This window comes from Gopherus flavomarginatus, chromosome 2 (genome assembly GCF_025201925.1).
Source record: "Gopherus flavomarginatus isolate rGopFla2 chromosome 2, rGopFla2.mat.asm, whole genome shotgun sequence".
NCBI classification, from domain to species: Eukaryota; Metazoa; Chordata; order Testudines; family Testudinidae; genus Gopherus; species Gopherus flavomarginatus.
In genome coordinates this window covers 16546391-16563579 of record NC_066618.1, presented here as the reverse complement: position 1 = coordinate 16563579, position 17189 = coordinate 16546391, and the positions used below count along the sequence as shown (strand labels likewise).

At 44.5% G+C, this 17189-nt stretch overlaps 1 protein-coding gene across 2 annotated transcripts in view; it reads left to right on the top strand.

Moving 5' to 3' along the window:
- Positions 1-17189, top strand: part of RHEB (Ras homolog, mTORC1 binding) — a 58774-nt gene that overhangs the window by 14801 nt on the left and 26784 nt on the right. For both annotated transcript variants that reach the window (XM_050940443.1, XM_050940442.1), the window contains exons 2-3: positions 496-567; positions 15398-15465. In XM_050940443.1, coding sequence (XP_050796400.1) covers positions 496-567; positions 15398-15465 — 140 coding nt within the window. The remainder of the gene's footprint in view (positions 1-495; positions 568-15397; positions 15466-17189) is intronic.

Below are 17189 nucleotides of genomic sequence, written 5' to 3'. Positions count from 1 at the left end.
AATAAACAAACATTTTAAAAACCTTAAGAAGCTTTATTTAAAATTAAATTAAAATGCAGAGCCCCCCAGACCAGTGACCAGGACCCAGGCAGTGAGAGTGCTGCTGAAAATCGGCTCACGTGCTGCAGGTTGCCTACCCCGTCCTATACTGTAAACTGGAGTGAGTGCTCTGACTATGCTAGGAAACAGAACCCTTGCTGAATACAGCTTGTCAGACCTGTCTGTGCAAGTTCTTACATCAGTTTCGGTACTGCTTGAGAGCAGGCTATTTAACTGGTACTTTCAGTAACAGGGTTCAGTAGCCAGGGTTTAAGCCACTACAGGTTTGTATGCTTATTTCATTAAACACATTCAACTTTGATTATTGTAATATCACTTTGTACTTGGTAGCAGACTCTTGCTCTAATGGCTTAATTAACTCATTGGAGTATGTTTCTGTACAGTGATATTTAAATTTGGATTTAAATGAATATTCTTTTTTTGCTTCCTTTATAGGGAAATCTTCATTGACTATTCAGTTTGTGGAAGGCCAGTTTGTTGATTCATATGATCCAACCATAGAAAACAGTAAGTATCTTTAGGTAATTGAAGCTGCTTTCCAAGTGCTTCCCTATAAATTAAACTTGTCCTTTTTGCATAATCCCAAAAAAGGCTTTTCACATGGAATCATCATCCATATGAGGATTTTCATTTTAACACTGAACCTTAACATGCACTGAACAGAGTAGCAGTGTTTGATAGAAAGCTACTTTGCATATATTACAACTTGTAATATGCAAAAGGAACAAGATAGTATCTCTGGTTTGACTTCAAACGCACAATGCAAGAAAACAATACTAAAACCTGATTAAAAATATATCCTGATCTTTGTCTTCTGATAGTAATATTGTACTCATTAGTCATGTTACTCTCTTATGAATTGTAACTTCATTGGTACGTCCTGATAATTATCCAGTGTATTAAAGCCCCTAAAATTCATCCAGTTTGCTTTTAGTTATGCTGTTTGTTCTCTGCACTTCTGTTTGGATAATAAAAAATTTTAGTTTAAACACTAATTTCTAGTCATTTGCTTTCAGGTGTCTGTGCACTAGCATAATACTGCAAGGGGTCTTTCTCCAGAGATACATCTGTGATAGAATGAGAACTTGCACAGAGGTGGGCAAACTACAGCCCACAGGACCGTCCTGCCCGGCCTTTGAGCTCCCGGCCAGAGAAGCTAGCCCCCGGCCCCTTCCCTGCTGTCTCCCTCTCCACAACCCACACCCCCCTGCAGCCTCAGATTGCCGTGCGGCCAGCACTCTGGGCAGCGGGACTGCGAGCTCCTGCCAGGCAGCGCAGTAACGTGGCTGGCTCCGGCCAGGCTGTGCAGCTGCCAGACATGCTGCTCTGAGCAGCATGGAAATGGGGGTTGGATAAGGGGCAGGAGGTCCTTGGGGGCGGGGGGGGGCAGTCAGGGAGCGATTGGATGGGGTGGTCAGGGAACGGGTGCGGATAGGGGTCGGGGCAGTCAGGAGACAAGGAGCGAGAGGGTTGCATAGGGAGTGGGTCCTGGTGGGGCAGTTGGGGGCAGGGAGTCCTGGGAGAGGGCGGTCAGGAGACAAGAGGTGAGGGGGTTGGATGGGTGGGGTATTCTGAGGGGGGCAGTCAGGGGGTGGGAAGTGGGAGGGTGTCAGTCTGTTTGGGGAGGTACAGTCTTCCCTACCCGGCCCTCCATACAGTTTTGGAACCCCAGTGTGGCCCTCAGGCCAAAAAGTTTGCCCACCCCTGTTCTAGCATCTGAGCTCCTTAGCACAGGACTGACTTTTTTTAAATCCTTAAGAGCAGTGGTAGCAGGGTCCTTGCTGTCCATTGAATTCCACCCTGGTGGTGATAAATGCTACCTTCTTACAGTATCTGTACTTCACTCACTCTGCTCCAGCTCTTCTGCAGAGATCGAGGGATGTCATATCAGATATTCATTCTCATAAATCTTTCCTTCCAGTCAGATCTGTTTAAATCATTGAGGGTTTCTCAGCACTTTGTAACTTAACAAAATAGTTACTCCAACTATAGACAACTTCTAATTTTCTAGAGACTTGCTTCTGCTAATTGGCACTCTGTCAATAACTTACTTTGGAAAAACTCCCACCACATGATTTAAGATTGTTTGTTTTTCCAATTTTGATAGGCCATCTCACAGAATAGGCTTTTTTTTTTTTTTTATTAAATTAAAAACATAAGAATGGCCAAACTGAGTCAGACTAATAGTCCACCTTGACCAGTATCCTTACTTCCGACAGGGGCTGGTGCCAGATGCTTCAGAAGGGATTAATAGAACAGGGCAATTACTGACTTATCCACCCTTTGTCATCCAGTTCCAGCTTCTTGTCGTCAGAAGCTTAGGAATACCCAGGGCATAGGATTGCGTCCCTGACATCTTGTCTAATAGCAATTGATTGATCTATCCTCCCTGAGAATGGACTTGTATCATCATAGCACCTGGTAGCAATGCTGTCAGATATACTGTATTGGCACTCCTTCTAGGCATTGGAGTAGGCTTTTCTACAAAACATATGTAGCTGGTGTGTAGTTCGTAGAGAAGAACACTATTGTAAACTGAATTCACAAGTGCCTCTGGATTGGGAAGCAGGCTGGATCTTCACTAGGTGAGGAACACAAGAGTCTTCGCCATTAAATGGACCAGGAAGCTACTTGTCCTCTGCCAGTGCTATCTAGAAAAGGTCAGTATCAGATTGTCTCTGAACCTCGCATCTCCTTCTAACCAACTCACCAGTTTTATTTCTAACAGATCTATAGCTGTAGTGTTTCCAAAATGTGGCTCATATGCTTCTGGCATCTTGAGGTGGCGGCGGGGGTGCAGTGAGGGGGGAGAGAACTGCCAGAAAGGCCTACAATTCTAAGAGGGAAAAGAACTGTGGGATAACATAAACAGGTGTGCATGAACCTCCTTACTTGCACCACACAAACTGCTCAACTAGTTAATCATCAGGTTAAACTCAAAGAACTTAACTCCCAATAGCTATGCCAGGAGGCTGCATGGTGTAATATGAACTAGTCAAAGGTAGACCCATCTCTGAAGTTTATCATCCGGTTCATGCAGGGCTTGACACTTCTAAACCTTCTCCCAGTAAAAGACAAAGTTGTCAGCTATTGTGGTCCTGACAAAGCTGCTTGAAAGCTTTTGAACAGTTTTGTTCCTGTGAACTCAAGTCTTACATGGAGGGCCTCTAGCCCGGTGGCAGTGAGAGGCTTGTGGAACAGGTGAGTTTCAGCCCTTCATGACCCACCTTAATACTAAGCTTCCACTGGATATGGTTCTAGGAAGTCAGTCACTTGATGTTCCTTAGACTTAACGAGTCTGTGAAACTGCCAACATACTTTCCCGGTTCTCAACCTCACTCACTAAATCTTTTTTCTATATGCTAGGTATTAAAGGGTCTTCAAGGTTGTTTTGGAGTGCACTAAATCCCTTACAGTCCAGCCAGCTGTTTTATTTGACACCAATTTGATGGACAATGCTGTTATCAAGAGGACTTTCTGAATCTCGTTATGCTTTGAGCATGATTGACCACAAACTGGAGGCCATGGCAAAGCGCACTAGTTGGTGTTAGCTTTACTGTTACTGCTGAATTCTGCAAAGATGGATGGTGGGTGGGGAGGAGCAGTAGATGTGATATATCACATGCAAAGATGCCTTTTTTAGAGAAGTTCTTGCCTTGTAAATATTTTTCTCCTGAGAAACAATTTTCAGGAATTTCTCTTCTGTTCCTCTCCTTTCTCCAGTGTGAAGGTAGCTTTTTTTTTTTAGGTCTTTAAAGTATGTATCCTATGTATCAGTCTCTAATTGGCCATGTGCGAGATGCAAAGCTCTCAAAGTGTAAACTGACTAGTATATTGAGAAGGTGATGGTCTTACTCTGGTAGCATACAGTGGACCGCTGCTATTGCCCTGAAGGTCCAAACCTTTAAGAGAAGTAGTTCTTCAAGTGCTTGTTCACGTCCATTCCACATTAGGTGTGTGTGCTACATGCACGAGCGTCAAACTTTTCCCTTAGCAGTACCCATCGGGCCAGCAGGACCCCCACCTGAGCGGCACCATTGTGCTGTGCATATATACCCCTGCTGGCCAACCCCCTCCAGTTCCTTCTTACTGTCTGTGTACCAGTCCCCGCACCGACGCTCCTCCATGCGGGAAGCTACAGTGTCCAGGCCACCTGTGCCATCTCCAAGCGAGAGACTGGAGAAACCGGCACAGAGTCCGGTGCCACCCCAAGGTCAGCTGTCCGGGTCCGAGCTAGAAGCAGGAGGAAGCGGAGCAGCTGCTGACCTCCTTATCATCCCCGGATGAAGTAGTGGCAGGCACGGTGGCGGCAGGACCTCCGCCAGTAGACCACAGCCCACCAAGAGCTACTGCGTAAGGTTGCTCATAACTTGGGGTTACAGGCCGAGGAGACGGTGGAGCAGAAGGACCCCATGGTGGACATCCTGAGCCCAGAGGGTTCATCCAGTAGAGTGCTTTCGCTTATTAAGACCATACAGTCAAACTATAAGACTTTTTATGGCAGACCCCAGCCTCCAGCACCCTAACAGACAAAGGTGTGGAACGCAAGTACTTCGCCCCATCAAAGGGGTACAACTTCTTGTTTTGCCCCCCAAGCCTATCTTCCCTGGTAGTCTCGGCAGTAAACGAGAAAGGGGCTGGGGCCTGCTGCCTATGGCGCTCTAAGGCCAAGGAAGCGAAGCGCTTGGACTTGTTTGGCAGGAAGGTGTTTTCCTCAGGGGGCCTTCAGTTGAGGATTGCTAACCAACAGGCATAACTTCAACTCCTGGGCAGTAGTGGGGAAGTTTAAGGACAGCCTCCTGCAGAGTTCCCAACAGGAGTTTACTGTGCTGGTGGATGAAGGCAAGGCCATAGTGAAGACCTCTCTCCAGGCATCCTTGGATTTGAAGGTGCACTCGAGGACAGCATACCAGACTAATCACCGGATCCATCCCCTTGTTTCCTGGACCGCCTGTCCCGCTTCTCCTGTGTGTTGCCCAGTATTACGTTGGCCCGCTGGGTGTTACGCACGGTGCAGAGCGGTTATAGGCTGCAGTTCTTCCTGCCTACCTCCCACCCGCTTCAGGGACCCTTCTCACGAGCACCTCCTGGAAAAGGATGTTCACACGCTCCTAGAGGCAGGGGCGGTATAGTTGGTACCAAAGGACCTAAGAGGGAAAGGGTTCTAATCCTGCTACTTCCTCATTCCCAAGGCCAGAGGAGGCCTTTGACCCATTCTGGACCTGTGCAGGCTCAACAAGTTCCTGGTCAAGGCCCGGTTCCACATGGTGTCTCTGGGCACCATCATCCCTTCTCCGGATCCGGGGGACTGGTACACCGTCCTCAACATGAAGGACACATACTTTCATATCGCCATCCACTCGGCACATCGCAGATTCCTGTGCTTCACTGTGAACCAAGAACATTACCAGTTCACAGTTCTCCCGTTTGGCCTAGCTACGACCCCACAGCTGTTCACAAAATGCATGGTGGTGGTGGCGGCCTTCTTATGGAGGCAGAGGGTTGGAGTTTACTCATACCTCGACGACTGGCTCCTGGTGGGCCGGTCCGAAGAGGAGGTTTGGTCCCATGTGCAAGTGGCCCTGAGACTATTCCACGCACTAGGGCTCCTGGTCAACGTCCCCAAGTCCACCCTTATTCCAACGCAGAGAGTGGAATTTGTAGGGGCAGTCCTAGATGTGCTACAGGCAAAGGCGAGCCTCCCTGTATCACAATTCCTGGCTATCCAGCAAGCGGTGAACTCCCTGTGCCAGTTTCCCACTACAACGTCCAGATGCTTCCTGAGGCTGCTTGGCCACATGGCAGCATGGACACATGGTCAGGCATGCCAGACTGAAACTCAGGATGCTGCAGACTTGGCTCGTCCGTGTATACCGCCCAGGCAGGGACCCCCTGGACTTGGTGGTGACAGCCCCAAGGGAAGTGTTGGACTCCCTACAGTGGTGGCTGTCCCAGATCGTGGTTTGCGAAGGCATCCCCTTTGCTGCACAACAGCCAGACCTGTTGCTTGTGACGGATGCATCAGACCTCGGATGGAGTACTCACCTAGGAGGACTTGGGGCTTGTGGTTGTGAGTGGTGCAGTCGCTACATATTGATGTGAAGGAGCACAGGGCGGTTTATTTAGCCTGCCAGACCTTTCACGCCACTTTGAGTGGTCACAGCATGACAGTTCTGACAGACATGACCACCATGTTTATGTAAAACACAAGCAGGGCGGAGCCCGCTTCTCACCACTCTGCCACAAGGCTCTCCTCCTCTGGAACTTCTGCATAGCCCACGGCTTTCACCTCAAGGCGTCACATCTCCCAGGGATGTGGAAGGAACTAGCGGACCACCTCAGCAGGTCGTACCGCATGCATGAGTGGACGCTCAAGGGTGGACATCATGTATTCGCTCTTCCACAAGTGGGAGTTTCCCCGGGTAGACCTGTTTGCCACCAGGGGCAACATCCAGTGCCCGCAGTTCTGCTTGTTTCAGGGCTGCAGCTCAGGCTCAATAGCAGATGCGTTCGTGATCCCATGGGGAGGGGAATTAAAATACGTCTCTTCCCCCACCCCCCTCCCCCCACTTCCTCTGATGCACAAGGTCCTGCTCAAGGTGCGCAGGGACAGAGTGGCGGTCATCCTCATCGGCCTGACCCTGCCAGCACTGGTTCACCGTGCTGCTGGAGCTATCGGTGGAAGCCCCAGTAACCCTGCCACATGCCGGGACCTCCTCATGCAGGACGGAGGGTGGCTTCTCCACCTCAACCTGCAATCACTGCATCTGACTGTGTGGAAGTTCTGTGGCTGAACGCTTTGGAGAGCCAGTGCTCCCTCCCTGTGCAGCAGGTTCTACTTTGTAGTAGGAAGCCCTCTACCAGGACGACTTACCTGGCCAAGTGGAAAAGGTTCTCTTGCTGGTGTGGGGCCCAACAGGTCCAGCCACACCAGGCTCCAGTGCCCACCATTCTAGAGTACCTACTGCACCTCAAGCAGCAGAGGCTGGCCCTGTCCTCAATCAGGGTGCATCTGGCGGCCATCTCCGCCTTCCACCCGGAGTTTTCAGGGGGCTTGATGTTCTCCCACCCAATGGTGGGGCGGTTCCTTAAAGGACTGGAGAGGGTGTTCCCTTACACCCCCTAGTTCCCCCTTAGAATCTCAACTTAGTCCTTTCTAAGCACATGGGGGGGGGGACCCCGTTCGAGCCCCTCGCTATCTGCTCCCTTCTCCATCTTTCCTGGAAGGTGGAATTCCTGGTGGCCATTACCTCGACCAGAAGGGTATTTGAGCTGAGGGCACTCACCTCAGAGCTGCCATATACAGTATTTCATAAAGACAAGGTGCAGCTCTGCCCAGACCCCAAGTTCCTCCCAAAGGTGGTCTCATAATTCTATCTAGGCCAGGATATTTGTCTGCCGTTGTTTTTTCCCAAACCCCATGCAGACACGAGTCACCGCAGTATGCACTCCCTGGATGTCCACCGAGCTTTGACATTCTACTTTGAGTGCGTCAAGCCCTTTTGTAAATCCACACAGCTGTTTGTGGCTGTGGTGGAAAGGATGAGATACCTCCCGGTGTCGGCGCAGCGTATCGCCTCCTGGATTATAGACTGCATTTGGGCGTGTTATGGCCTCGCAGGTGTTTCGGCCCTGGCGGTCATGGCCCACTCGACCAGGGCGCAAGCAGCTTCAGCAGCTTTCCTGGCACAGGTCCTGGTCCAGGAGATCTGCACACTATGCAGTCAACCAGCAGGCCCGAGAGGACACGGTGGTTGGCGTGGCTGTCCTCCAATCAATTGCTCCGTGATTCCTACCCTCCTCAGAAGGTAAGCTTGTGATTCGCCTAACGTGGAATGGACGTGAACAAGCACTCGAAGAAGAAAAAACGGTTACTTATCTCTTTGTAACTGCTGTTCTTCGAGATGTGGTGTTCACATCCATTCCACCACCTGTCGTCCTACCACTCTGTCGAAGTCACTGGCAAGAAGGAACTGGAGGGGGTTGGGCCAGTGGGGTTATATATGCACGGTGCAGTGGCACCGCTCAGGCAGGGGCCCCACTGGCCCGACGGGTACTGCTAAGGGAAAAGTTCCGATGCTTGTGCATGCAGCACGCGCGCACCTAATGTGGAATGGACGTGAACAACATATCTCGAAGAACAACAGTTACAAAAAGGTCGGTAACCGTTTTTTTTGTCTTGTCCTCTGGAGCTAAGGCTGTAGATTGGGTATCTTAGAAAAGCGTCAGTTAAGATATTTTCCTTTTATTAGTGATCTAGTAAAAAGCCTGACAAATCTAAAAACAATTTTTTTTTGTGACCAGACTAGTGTCTCAAATCTGTCCTCTTGTCTTGTCAGTTACTGATTAAACTTCTTAAAAGGCAGTGTATTTGCATTACTATCCAAACTGTTTTGAAAATGGAAATTATTGAATATGCATTTCTGATCACTAAATCTTATTTTGAAGATCTCTCATTGCATGCTTCTGTTTAAGTGAGAAGCACAAGACAATGGGAAACATAAAAGCAGTTCTGTTTTCTGTTTCTTCAGAATCTATGTAGTCTCAGGTCTGCAGTGAATAATAGTGGCTAAAGTGGTGGGGGAATTCAAATGCTGTGCCTGGGGGAAGGTTCGCATGTCTCCAGAATATTTAGTACCAAATTATAAAACGTTTGACCTGAATCTAGTGCCAGAATCTCTGCTATAATGTCACAGAAGTAAATGAAATGTAAGCTAAAAAACCAATATAGCGTTTACTGCCCTCTAGATATCTTTGCAGTAACTTCTTACCTTGTTATCAGTTTCTTTACATTTAACAACTTAAGGTTTTCTTTGTACTACACATTCTTGTATCAGGACTTCTGAATGATTCACTTTTGCCAAATGCTATATACAAAACAGTTCAACTTCTGAGGCTTTTTTTACACTACTTCAAATTTAGTGCTCTCATGGGTCTAGTCTTTAAAATTTCTCCCAAATTTTGTTTTTAATTCAAATGCTGAATTACTTAGGCACAGAGCTGTAGTTTAGTTTTGAAAATGCACATAACCATTAATGAAAGCTCTTAATAAAGCTGCGTAACAAACTATAAAGTCAGGCTGCTTTTAGGGCACAAGACACAATTCATCCCATCAGTTTGCCTTTTTAAACTGTGGAACTCAGTTTTGTTTCTAGAAGTGGGTGTGAAATCTGTGATGCAGGAAAACGAGGAAATTTTATCAATTAGCTCACATTGACTTGGTAAGCATAGATCTTTAATTCTTCTTCTTCTTTTTATTGACAAGCAGGTAGGGACAAAATCAGAGGCTAAAACATGAAATGAGTTACACCTAGCAAGAGACACAAAAAGGCAATAAGAGATTCTTTAAATACACTAGGAGCAAGAGAAAGATGAAGGAAAGTGTAGTTCCCCTATGTGTAGGTCTATATAGTGGGGAAGGAGAGCTAATAACTGATGACATCAAGAAGGCGGAAATGTTAATGCTTATTTTGCTTCAATCTTCACTAAAAGGATTAATGGTAACCAGATACCCAATGCATTTAATATTAACAACATGAGGGAAGGAACTCAAGCCTGAAATAGAGAGAGAACAAGTTAAAGAAAATATGATGCGTTAGATGTATTCAGGTTAGCGGGGCTTGAGGAAATTCATCCTCAGGTACTTAAGAAGCTAGCTGAAGCAATTGTGGAACCTTTAGCAATTATCTCGGAGAACTCTTGGGACCTTACCTATCCTCCATAAGACTGGAGACAAGCAAACATAACACCTATCTTTAAAAGGGAAACAAAGAGGACCTGGGCCAGTCAGCTTAATGTCAATATCTGGAAAATTACTGGAACAAATTATTTGACAGTCAGTTTGTATGCACCTCGAGGATAGGGTTATAAGAAATAGCCAGCATGGATGTATCAAGAAGAAATTGTGCCAAATCAGCCTAACTTTTTTGACAGGTTTAATAAGCCAGTGGATGGTGGGCATGAGGGAGAGCGGTAGATGTGATATCTTTATTTTTAGTAAGGCTTTTGACAATCCTACAGGACATTCTCATCACAAAATGTGGTCTAAATGAAATTACTTTTTAAATGGTTGCATAACTGATTGATTGAAAGACCATACCCAGAGTAGTTATCAATGGTCCGACAGGAGGGTATACCTAATCCTGGGTCTGGTACAAGTGCTAGTTGGTATTTCAGTTAATGACTTGTATAATGGAGTGGTGAGTATGCATATAAAATTTTGCAGATGACACCAAACGGGGGTGATTGTACTTTGGAGGATAGGAGAATTCAAAACGACCTTGACAAATTAAAGAATTGGTCTGAAATAACAAGATGAAATTTGGTAAAGACAAGTGCCAAGTACTACAAATAAGAAAAAATTAAAAGCACAATTACAAAATGTGGGGAATAATTGGGTAGAAATAGTACTGTGGGAAGAGATCTGGAGGTTACAGTGGATCACAAATTGAATGAGTCAATAATGTGATGCAGTTGTATGAAAGGCTGATATTCTGGGATGTATTAACAGGAATGTTGTAAATTAGGTGGTGGTCTGTGTGGGGGGTACTTGTCTGGTTTTACTTGGCACTAGTGAGGTTTCAGCTGGAGTACTGTCCAGTTCTGGGCACCAGACTTTAAGAAGGATATAGATAAATTGGAGAGAGTCCAGAGGAGATCAGCAAAAAAATAAAAGGTTTAGACAAAATGACTTTGAAAAAAGGTTAAATAAAACTGGGCATGTTTTGTCCTCAGAAAATAAGGCTGAGAGGGGACCTGATAGAGCCTTCAAATATTTTAGGGACTGTGATAAAGAGGACAGTGATTAATTGTTCTCCATGTCCACTGAAGGTAGGACAAGAAGGCTTAATCTGCAGCATGGGAGATGTAGATTAGATATTAAGAGAAACTTTGTAACTGTAAAGATAGCTAAACTCTGGAGTAGTCTTCCAAAGGAGGTTGTGGAATTCCCACCATTTTGGGGCTCTTAAAAACAGATTGGATAAACACCTGTGAGGAATAGTGGAGGTTTACTTGGCCCTGCCTCAGCACAGGTGGCTGAACTTGATGACCTGTTGAGGTTCCCTCCAGCCTGTAACTGCTGTGGTAAAGTACCTCTCAGTGTAAGAATTTAAATGGATTTGGGAGGTGTGCAGTGATGCAATTAATGTGTCTTGAATTTTTTGCTTATAATTCTAAGCGGCTGAACCTGATTGTATTGGTAAAAAACAAAGAGCAACTCTGTTGTTCTGGTAAATTTCTCGGCTCCTTCTGTGTCTTAAGACTAATGTTGGAGCAGCAGAGCTTGAGGATAAAGTGGAGATGTTACTTTTTCCTTTCTTCTTCCAAGCAGTGGTGTTGCTTTAGATTAGTGTTGCTCCTGTTGGACCCTGAGGAAGAAAGAGTGACTAGGATTTCAACTGTTTAGACAGGTAGAGACTACTGCATGCAAATTGCTTGTTCAGAGCGAGCAGAGTGCCCAGAATTCTGTGTGAAGGTGTCACAAGGTGGAGAGGAACCAGAGGCTTTCCAAAATAGGAGTAAGTAGAGCACTAGTAGACTGACTTGGTTTACCAAAAGCACCTCAGTTAAGAGCTAAATTCATTTTCTGCTTGCCATGCATACTGGACTGAATGATGTGGAGGCAGCACACTGCACCTGTGGGGAGAAGATGTGGTTCATGTTGGTCACCAGGATTGTCTCAAGCCATCTGAAAGAGCAGCAACAAATGTCTCTGAGGGTGCCTGTCTAAGGGTAGCTCTGTTCTGCCTTTGTGTGGAGTGTAGTAGGAAATATCTTGGCCAAAGCCTAGAAAGGCAGAAACAAAGGGTTTGGGAGCATGAATGAAGAATAGATAAAATTCAAGGAAGGGCTGCTGAAGTAATAGCTCAACTTTTGAGAGGCAGCTTCTCTATTGGTACCGGGCTGTTAGTTATTCTTAAAAAGTTTGCCATTGTCTTTTATATCTCCCTTCAAGGATGATCCTGCTGAGCTATAAACCCATTTGAATATATGCATTCAGTGGCACTCTTCTTGTGGCACAGACAGTAGCAATAGGAACATGACTAAGATCACCCTCAAATGCGCACTGAGTCAGCAGCTCATATAAATTCTATTGCCTGCCAGTCTTCTCTTGCTTATGTTGCCGCCACATCTCTCACCTGTGTTGAGATGGCAGTTAATTTGTCTGGAAGCCAAAAGACTAAATGCCCAAAAATCCTTTGTCCTCCTTCCCAACCTGAAGGATTGAGGAGATATAAAGTGAAAGCTTTGTTGTAAATAATCTAATGCAATTAAGTCTGAATATCTTCAGTTTTAGAGTCTTGATCACAAGAGCAACCTAAAGTACTATTAAGAACAAGTGTGTGAGCAAAGGAATAGTATGCATTGTGGACTTGCTGTTTCAGTGCGGAATGCTTTAGCAATCCAGTTGATGTGCTTATCATAGTTCCTAATCTGCCTCCCACTGGCCAAAAGTGTTGGGAGTCCCTTACCAGCTATGAAAACTTCTAGCTTCCCCCTTGACAGCCTCCACAATGCAGTCTCTTCCTCTGCCAGTATAAACTTTTGAATATTAATTTTTGTGCTTTACCTTAAACTAAACAATGAATACTGCAAAGACTCTATTATTCGTTTTCATGTTTTGTTAGACCTGTGAAGGTTTATTTATCCGAAGGCACTGCATAATTGCCGGTCAGGGTGAAGCAGATTGCCATCAGTAGTAGTGAAGTTTGTAGCATTATAATTTGGGTGCCTTCTGCTCCTGATACTTAGTAACTCCTCCACTGCACGTTTCTCTTTAGTCTTGTTACCATTGACTTTTAGTAGTGATGAACATTTCTTCATTCAGCATGCATGTTGAGTTTCTATAACACACCCAAAAGAGATGCCATCATTTTTTTACCCCTTTGAACTATGTAACAGCACATATGGAGAAGTTCTAACATTTGGAGTCATTTGACTGGTTAGAGCTTTGATATGGTAGCTAGTAATACAGTGAAACCCTGCTATAACACGATTGGGGTCCAAAAAATTTGCAATAAATACGGGGTCACGGTATAGCAAGGTTTACCATTTCAAGCTGGTCAATTTCTCTTGGGCAGAAAATGACTTGCGTTTGTGAACTGCCCGTAACAGTAACTGAAAGGGGGCAGCTCCAGCAGTGGGGGCTCTCAGCCATGTAGCGAGAGAGGGAAACACTTGGGGAGACATGCAAGGGGCAGAGGAAGAGCAAGGGGCAGGGGAGGAGAATGGCTCTTCTCGCTAAAAGAAGAAGCGGGGCTTGGGGGAAGAGCCAGTGGGGAAGGCACATTTCTTTTTATTTCTTTTTTTGCTTGGGGCAGCTGTAGCCACGTTATGATTGTGTTATATACGAATTTGCGTTATTGCGGAGCACTTTATAGCAGGGTTTCCCTGTATTATCCCAGTCCAGTTTCTGGACCTCTTAAATATTTCTGTTAATATGGCCTTTTTGTCTAAAGGGCTTGTTTTTCCATCTTACTAACTTGACTCAAGAACCTTGCAAATTGTGACTTTGCTCTTTAATACTTTTTGAGGTAGTAGTGTGTTTTCATCGACGCCCCCTAATACTTTTCTCATATAGAGCAAGAATATAACTGCTGTAATTTTTTAACCTGGAGCTCTTCGTTCCAAAAGAGAACTAGAATAGTATGGGGCATGGTATAAGCTTATTGAGAACGCACACCAGTAACTTATCCAGACAGATACCTCCAATTATAAACATGTCAAAAGGCAGACTTGTGCCTTTTATCAGAGGCCATTTCTACTCATTATTTCTTAGCTAGTTGAGGCTTTGTCCCGGTAGCCCCAGTCTCTACAATACTCATACTATATGCTATGCATTTGGAGGTTACCTGGTAGGATTAGTTAGTATGAGCAGGGTTTTATGTCTATACTAACTACTTCACCTAAATTCCTCAATAGGATGCTTAGATTCCTTCAGCTGTCGCATACCCTTATTGGGCAATTCTGCAGTGGCTTTGATAATAAAACCTCCCGCAGTCCTCACACACAACAAAAATGAATAATAGTCTTTGCAGTATTCATTGTTTAGTTTAAGGGAAAGCACAAACATTAATACTGAAAGTTATCACCTTCAATGCACTGCAAAAATTTATGTTGGCAGAGGGAGAGACTGCATTGTGGATATTGTCAACTGGGAAGCTAGAAGTTTTGGATTGCCAAAACATTTGTCCACTGGGAGGCAAGTCAGGAAATGTATGATTAGCACATTAGCTTAATGTTCTTGCTAAAGTATTCAGCACTAAAATAGTTAATGTTAAGGTGATGTTTGTTTGTGACTTTCATCCTTTCAGGAAATCTATGCTGCTTTAAACACTAGAGGACCTAAGTCAAAATTTCAGTCCATAGCATGTTAATAACCCTAGAGGCATATCAAGAGTGTTTAAAGCTAGGGTGTACTTTTGGAAAGTACAAAGACTAACTACCTGGGCCAAAACAAAAAGCTTTGAAATTGGCTCCTTATGTTCTCAGCATGAATGTGGTGGTAAAATACTGGAGGCAACTAGCTTATATTACACTTAATATAACATTACTATGCTAATATACACTCACAAAAGCAAAAAAAAAAAAAAAAAAAATGGAGTTGTGGCTTCCAGATAATCCTGTGCTTATAATGTGCGTTGGCATTTCTTGAAATATAGTAAGATAAATAGTGTTTTGTTTTCCTCTAATAGTACTGAATGTACTTCCTGATTAAGAACTGAATGTGCTGCAATAAATGCAGCAAGTTAAAACTAGTGGTGTGACAGCCTCAAGTCAGAAGTTCAGTGGTCCTGTGTGCAGTTTGTTCACAATAAATCGCTCTTTTTAATTGTGCTAAAAAGTTCTTGGTGTTTTGCTTCATCATGGGTATTCAGATGAGGAAACCTGGATTTAGAGAGTGGTTTTGAAACTGAAGACCCCATGTTAAATCTTAACGAACTTTGATGTTGACTTGCATTCAGGTAACTCTTAATGTGAAAATCCAATTAGGTCTACAACTTGACCACTAGCTTTTATCTATTTGAAAAGTCTACAGTCTTAAAGTGCTTTTAAATGTGAAGAAATAACACTTAAGAGAAATTCTGCATCCAATGTGTGCAATTTCAGTTTTCAGAAGTTGTTAAATTATTAGTTAACATTAATGTTCAGTGTATGCAATATACTAACTGTATACAGAGCACCCCAGTTTAGTCTTTCACTCCTGCTTTATAAACTTAAACTTCAGATTATTCCACTAGAGTTCTTGCCACTAATATCTGGTCTGATCTCAGTAGACTTGAGCATAAAGCTATTCAGTTTTAATTCTGAAATGCATTTCTCTTGTTTCCTCTAGCTTTTACAAAACTGATCACAGTAAATGGGCAAGAATATCATCTTCAGCTTGTAGACACAGCTGGCCAAGTAAGTGATCTTTGTTATCTGAACCATTCCTTCAAAGTGAAGGCAACGTGTTACTGCTACTCCTGTGGGATTAAGTTGGTACTGTCCTATGTTGAGCAAAACGCCACAATTGATGTATTTGAATAAAGGGGGTCTGAAGGCCTTTATAGTTCACTTACTAAACTAATATTTGCTAATTTAGCAGTAATTGAATTTAACTTCCAACGTGATACTGTCAAGTAGTTTAGTCCCCCAAAATTAGTAGAAACGTGTTCAGATTGTTTGGGGTTAATAGGGGCTATTAAACATTGCTAAAGCAGTGTGTACTAAGTGGGTTGTTTCTTGTGGTGTGTTTGTGTTTTTTTTGTTTGTTTTTTTTTAAACTAGTGTTTGGAAAGTGAATTTGGCTACATCAGACAAAATACAAGAAGTAAGGTTACATCGATTGAGTCATGGTAAATGTAATGTGTCTCTTAATGTAATGTACTAGTAATGCCTATTAGCGTTCTTGTCTGTGTTCATTTAATACAGAAGGGCTAATCTGATAGAACCTATTATTGCAGACTCTAAGAAGCATAGCCTATGGCAGTTGGATAACCAAAATGAAAGTGGGACCTATTTCCCAGGGATTCAGAATGTGACTGCAGATGCACTCAGCAGACACTTCTTCCAGGACCACGAGTGGGAAATAGACCCCAACATATTACACCACGTATTCCGTCAATGGGACAGCCCTCAGACTTGTTTGCCACATAGTCAAACAAGAAATGCACCCACTTGGCTCATGGGGTGGACTGGGTCACCATTCCTTGAGGGGTTGCTTTTCACCTTCAGTGGTCATCAACCCTACTGTATGCATTTCTACCAACTCCCTTGATAGCCAAAGCTAGCTCACAATAAAGATGAGCCAAGTCATTCTAGTTGTTCCATCTGGCCCAGGGAAAATTGGATTTCCTTACCTGATACAGCTGTTTTGCTGTCAGATTACTCCCATGCTGCTCTGATCTCCCCCAGGGGGCAGACGATGAAGGCATCATGAGGATTGGGATGACCATTTAGAGTCATAGTTGACTTCGCAGGATTAGAGACAGACTGCTCAAGATGTAAAGAGTACTATACACAGCAAGAAACAATCTACTCATTACCATAGTCCTTAAAAAATGGGGGACAATTGTCAGCTGGTATGACTGTAGACAGATTCCACAATGACCATGTCACTTCCAGATGGACTGGAATGTGCCTAACTCTGGACACCTTCGAGTCTATGCTTTGAGCTCTATAACAGGTCCACCTGGCAAACCGTCATGGCTTTTCCACTCCCAATAGTTTTGTTCTAACTTTGCCTATCCTGACCACAGTGAGTTCCTTAGAGGCTGGGAACCACAATCCATATCGCTCCAATATGAGACCTTTAATCTGGTCCTCAGCTGCCTCACAGGATTGTCCCCCCCCCGCCCTCTGACCTTTGGCTACCTTTTCACTGCTCCATTTGGTCTGTGAAAACAGTGTCCTGATACCTTATTCAGCGTGACACATGAGAAAAGAGGCCCAGATGTCATGTGCCTTCCCCCAGTGTGTTTTAAGGATAGAGTCCTGTGTGCCCCCCCCAACCCCCACAAAAAAAATCTGACCTAGGTTTCTTCGAGTTGCGTCTCAATCATATCACTTACATGCCTGACTTCCCTCCAAGCGCTTTACATCTCCAGGATGCACTGTTGCACATCCCGATGTCAGGAGAGCTCTGG